Source organism: Taurulus bubalis (genome assembly GCF_910589615.1).
Source record: "Taurulus bubalis genome assembly, chromosome: 3".
Taxonomy (NCBI): domain Eukaryota; kingdom Metazoa; phylum Chordata; class Actinopteri; order Perciformes; family Cottidae; genus Taurulus; species Taurulus bubalis.
The window spans coordinates 35983919-35990216 of NC_136591.1; the positions used below are offsets into that span (position 1 = coordinate 35983919).

General features: G+C 43.2%; 1 protein-coding gene across 1 annotated transcript; it reads right to left on the reverse strand.

Moving 5' to 3' along the window:
* Window positions 1-135: 135 nt before the first annotated feature.
* On the reverse strand, window positions 136-2973 carry pnp5a (purine nucleoside phosphorylase 5a; the record flags this gene model as incomplete). Its single annotated transcript, XM_079214612.1, has 6 exons — window positions 136-534; window positions 875-1065; window positions 1497-1672; window positions 1846-1949; window positions 2044-2213; window positions 2951-2973. The coding sequence occupies 6 exons, from the start codon at window positions 2971-2973 to the stop codon at window positions 317-319; spliced, it is 882 nt and encodes a 293-aa protein (XP_079070738.1). The 3' UTR covers window positions 136-316.
* Window positions 2974-6298: the final 3325 nt, after the last annotated feature.

A 6298-nucleotide genomic window follows, 5' to 3' on the forward strand; every position in this document is an offset into this window, starting at 1 on the left:
TTTAGAATGGTACAAAAAAAACTTTTCTTCGGTAGAGGAATGTAAGACGTCAGAAAAAAACACAGTGAGATGAAAACAAAGGTTGTGTATTTTCTGTATGAATCTTAAGTGCGGTTCTTCGGAGGACTGCTTTATTATCATCTTCTGATCCAAAGACTGAAAACAGCCCAAATGCTCACCGAAATAATACAATAATTGGGGTTTTCTTTGGCATAGCGGCATTCAATATAACCCACTTTACGTCTCCCTCAGTCATCAAGACTTTAGTATACTAAAGTCATACTAAGATCCGGCTCCTGACTGGCATGGCCGTCTCTTAGACGTAGTTGTTGTTGTGCTCGATCTTGGTCACCATGGTGGAAACCAGCCGCTCCAGCTGCTCCGCTCGCTGCTTGCCCGTCTGAAGGACCTCCTCGTGGTTGGCCTTCTCCTCGCTGTCGTAGTCCATCACCGCCTGGTTGGTGATCAACGAGAGGGCGAAGACGCGCATGCCGCAGTGGCGCGCGATGATCACCTCGTGAACTGTGCTCATGCCTGACGAGGAAAAGAGGCTGTTTAATATAAAACATTGGGGATAAAGATAAGAGGATATAAAAGAGGCAAATATACGATGTATAACAGAAGAAGAAACAGCATTGTCTGTTTGTATTTAGCTTTATAGCTACATACTAACTACTAGCTAAATACAGTTTGTATTTAGCTTTATAGCTACATACTAACTACTAGCTATTTAGCTTTATAGCTACATACTAGCTTTATAGCTAGCAGAACAAAAAGGTAAGTTTTTCCAATATCACTGCTGCACTATTTTCTTTTAAAATTATTCTGCATTGGTGGTGAATAATTCATCTTAAGTCCATTAAGTGCTACCCACCAACGGCATCAGCGCCCAGTTTGTGCAGCATGCGAGACTCGGCGATTGTCTCGAACGAGGGCCCGCCCAGCACGCAGTAGACGCCCTCCCTCAGGAAGTCTCCGTAGCCGAGCTCCTGTCCCACGTCCATGGCCATCTGCTGCAGCCCTCTGTCGTAGGCGTCGGACATGCAGGGGAAACGCACGCCGAACCTGCGAGAGGAAGACGGAGAGGGAAAAGGGGTGAGTTTAGAGAGAGGAGGAGACCTGAGGGGGATGTTGCCGGGCTGCTGGCCTTCTGAACACCAAAAACGCGCAGGCGGGATTGAAAAGCCAGATTCACATCTTTAAAATCTTCCCCCTGAATAAACCTTCTGCTCTAGCCAGATACTGTGAAATTAAATTCTGCGCTCCTCACCGCAGTGAGGAAGCCATAATTGATTTGCCCGAGACCATCGGTCAGCAGACAAAAATTCCATGAAACTTTGACTGAACTGCAGGCTGCTGAGTACAGTGCCGTCTTGAGCTCTCTCTGCTTCCAGCCATGATTGTGCTGTTTTCATTGAGGTACAGGAGCCAAAATAAAACCACCTGGGGTTCAGGAGGATTGCTATTCGCGACCCGGTGCAGGAAACCCATCTTACCTCTCGTCGTTGGGTCCAGACAGCGGATTGTTGCCAGCGAAGCCCGGCATGTTGAGGTGGTCTTTGATGATCATGATGTCTCCCACTTTGAAGTCCTGATTGAGGCCTCCGGCTGCGTTGGTCAGCATCACCGTCTCCACCCCGAGCAGCTTGAAGATGCGTATGGGCAGTGTAATCTGGAAACACACACACCGTATAGAAATATAGACGTTATATAAATATTCAGAGTGGACTTTGGTTTAAAAGGATTATAGCATTTTTTTAAAGGCTGCATATTTCACGGCAAATTTTCTCCCCAGTTCAAAGGGTTTAAATGCACTGTGACACACACACACACACACACACACACCTTCTGGATTGGGTATCCCTCGTACAAGTGGAAGCGCCCCTGCATGCAAACACACGGCCTCCCCTTTAAGGTGCCGAATACCAGCCGACCTGCGTGTCCGTGCACTGCAACACAAGAAAAACACACACCGGTCAGTGAATATGAACAGTAAATGGGAAACCAGTCGGCAGCTGAGAGGTTTGCTGTGGTTAAACTCACCAGTGCTCTGTGGAAAGTTGGGGATGTCCTTGTAGTTGAAGGCTACCTGGTCCTTCAGCATGTCAGCCAGCCCTCCGAGCCCCGAGCCGCACACGATGCCCACTGTGGGTCGGAGGTCTGTCTGGGTCATCAGCCAATCGGCTGTGGCCTTGCAGTCCTCATAGCTGTATCTGGATGACATACAAAGATTGTCTGGGGTCAGGTTGACTGCAAAAAAAGTCAACTCATGTCCTTATTCACCTCTCTCTGCCTCCTGATTAAATACGTATCATGTGATGAGGGCCAATATAATTACGTTACAGGATAAGAGACTTTTTTCTGGGCAGCCGACCTGATCTGAGAACTGCTGCTAATAAAGATATGACTTGAAGACAAACACACACTCTCTTTTTCTCTCTAACGCACACACACATTCCTGTGCCTCTCATGCACTTCAATGGTGACATGAACACACACTAATTCCTTCAATTTGACAATTTGTGTAATTCCTCTCATATGACAAAGTGCTTTCACCCCGACTCAAGAATGGATCAATGGATACACAAGACGGTGCTATAAATAAACATACTGTGGTGCTTTATTAACACTTAGTGCCACTGGACACACCGTAATATGATACTACTGATAGTCTTATCAGTAAATATATGCTATAAAGTCCCTACTAAGTGTAAACGACACAGTTTAATACCATGTAGGATCCCACAGGATTACATGAATGGCTTTTCATTCAAACCTCTTCTGCCCACAGAGCATGTGCTCTTTTTTTTGGGGGGGGGGGGGGGGGTCTCCAAACATTCCCTGGTATATTCTTTCACCCACAGCCTCGACCTGCCCATGAAGGGGCCATGTGTTGGGCAGCATGGGTAGAGGAGAGCTGAAAGTACAGTTTGTTCAAAAGAGTACTCACCCTTTGTTTGCCTCTGGAAACATCACGAACGATTCAACAAGCGTCGATGAGAAGAAAAAATACGCAAATGTGCACTTTTTTTTAGCACAAGAAATGAAGTTCCAAAGAGACAAAAAACGTTGAATCAGAGTCCAGATGTTTAGAATAAAAAAATATTATAGAAAACTGAAAAAAGTTTACAAACAATTATTGTATTTAGTTTCTTTCTGTTTGGAGTCCTGTTAGAGTCTTCAGCTCTTACTTGTCTTTGGAGAAAAGGCTCAGTCGCCGGGTTTATTATAGGCACACAGAGACACACCCCCTCAACATGACACATGTGGATGCTGCAGCCTCATTGGCTGGGACGACACACCTTCAAAATAGCATGCGACTTAGACAAGGAAATATGTGTGTCCTGCTCGGCAGCCCCTCATCCCCCCAGACCCATGCAATCTCCATTCCCAGCAGCAGCATCCACAACCTCGCTACACATCCTGCTGTCCACTATTATTGTCAACAGGAAACGGTTGACAATAATAATTACAGTATTATCCCAGGTATGAGGTGCATTCTCAGCATGACTCAGGTTTTATTTTTGAACATCGCACGTGTGTGCACTGATTGTTGCTCTTCCTTTTCTCTTTATTATATTATGATATATTATACTAAGTTATTATTTATTATTCATGTGTCTGACAGTAAACTGTGCACATTAAAACATTGTCATTGTCTGTCTTCGTTATGGATTAAGCAATTCATTATTTTATATTAAACTACCCAACATGTATGCACACTTTCACTAGAATGTACAGGTGTGTGTGTGTGACTTGCTGTCACTCACTTTGAACTCTATAGGTCATAAAAAACCATATGGATCAGAGCTTTAAACATGTGAAGTACCTTGTTGAGGTCTGGCTTTCGTCATTTTGATTTGTGACTTTTCAGAGTAACATGAGCTCATGGACATGAACAAGATTGCTCCAAAGGGTTCAAATTATCTGAAAGCAGAGCTGCAGATGTTTTATTAAAAAGCAAAAGTAAGGGAATAGCTTTAAAACTATTGCCATTTAACAAAAAGACAAACTGCATTAACTTGAAATACACGAACAAGGATGTGATTGATACACATTGTATAGAAACTTTTTTGTGTTTAAGACATATTGTCATTGGATTGCATCATGATGTGTGTTTTCGCTATTGTTGCCGGTAAGACTCGATTGTTTATTGACACACCTTGTTTAGACCACGTGTGTGTTGTAAATGAGGAAGATTAGAACCCAGAAGTCATAAATAAACATTCTTTGGTTCATTTACGACTCAACCTTGTAGTCACAGGGTATTTTTCCAGTCGTACACACACACACACACACACACACACACACACACACACACACACGCACAATCACAAGGATTGTCACCTTTACTGGATGTCCTGTAATCGATGTGCCCCACATAAATGTGAAACGGAGCGAGACGCTCAGCAGCGATGGACACACATTAGAAAAGCGAAGGAATTGTGAAACGGCAGAAAACACACACTGGTACATTACTGCCAGTTCAGATCCTTTACTTCAGTAAAAGTATCAATATCACAGTATGAAGAAAAGTAGTATTTCACCTTTTTAGTACAGCATTACCAGCTAAAGTATGCAGAATGGCTCTTTTATGTGATTTTTGTAATAACTTGTAAGCAACACTTTAATATCAACTGATCATAGCAGAAATGCTTTTAGCTATTTTATAATGAGCATGCTGTGTTTCTTCCATAAGATAAATGACAAATGTAAAATACACATGTGTGTGTGTGTGTGTGTGCGTCTGTGTGTCTGTCCCCGGCTGATCTGCTGCAGTAAACTGCATCATGTGTTCTCTTCCAAGTTATGGCTGCATGCTCAAGGACGTCTTGTGGTTGAGGTGACTCACACTTTGTCAAAACAACTTTGATTTACTGTTTTATACTGCCATCGACTTTATATTGCCCCCAATAGAGGTGGCTAATGATAACACAGGTGACGGTGTGTTTGGCTAATCGCTAACCGCTAACAGCTGATAGAACCACCACAACACTGCTGAGTGCTTCGCAGCAACTCAGCCGCTGCTCCATACGGCTTGGTTAATTTTGTTTATGGCAAGATTATACTACGTCTAACAGGATGACACGGTGTTTGTGTCAAACTGTATGCCGACATTGTTCATCTGAAGTGGGGTATACATCGAACATTTAATTTACAACATCCCGAATGTGTCAACGAAACAAAAACAGACTGGACGGCGAGTCCTTCTCCAAGCCGCTTTCAGGGAGCCTCCCTTTGCAGATTCAGAGCGTGCCAAAAGAATAAATGATGCCATAGCGTGTTTATCGCTGCATTCATGCAACCACACTCGGTCGTAGAATTGAAGCAAAATGATCAACGTGCTCGAGGCAATGTGCCTTCTCTGTATAATCGAGTACGAGCTGCAGCCCAGTCCAGTAATTATCAAAAGGTCAGTTGCTGCTGTCTTGGCCAGGGCTCCCTGGAAAAAAAGATATCTCAGAGGGACATACCATGTTACATAATGATAATAATGTTAATAATTATAATACATCATAATCAGGATAGAGCGTTACTGAGAGAAACCCAGTTCAGGGCGTATAATTATAGCTAATTCTCTGCAAATTTGTCCAGAAACGTAGGGGCTGTAATGCCAAGCTCTGTGACCGTTCTTCTATTATATTACTTACAATTTACAACAACATTCTGGTTCATGTTTCAATGATAGTTAGGCCTCTGGGGGAGTCTATAGCCTTCAATATCCGTATGTTAGAAATGGATTACTTTCATTCCAGAAGCTTGAAGAGTGATTGTGGCCTGGAACCGTGACCTTGGGGGATAGGGCCTTGAGCTCAATTGGAACAATATCTGGGCTAACATATTAATTTCATCAAAAAAAACATATTTTTTATTTACCGATGACCTCGCCAGGTTGGCCCTTCGAAAAATCTTATTTGCCGATTCAGCTGCCGCCAAGAAGACCACCATACACTCATGGTTCTCTCCTGATCCCCCATCGGTAATGGAATGGCTGAACCATTTTAGGGGTATTGCTCTCATAGAAAGATCATTAGCTGTGGTAGGTTGTGTTCAACAATGTTTATGTGACGCACTCAATAAAAAGCATGTATCATTATCATTTTGTACCAAACTGTGACCCCAAAACCGAGGCTACCACAGGATACCACAGCTTCCAGGGACACAGCAACTGGGAAACTTACATAAGAACATGTGGAAATGTTGCTGCAAATCCCACAGGTCACCGACAAAGATTACATAACACTCTGTCAGTTTTTATTTTACTAACACAAGAATCATATAATCTACGGAAGGTCAT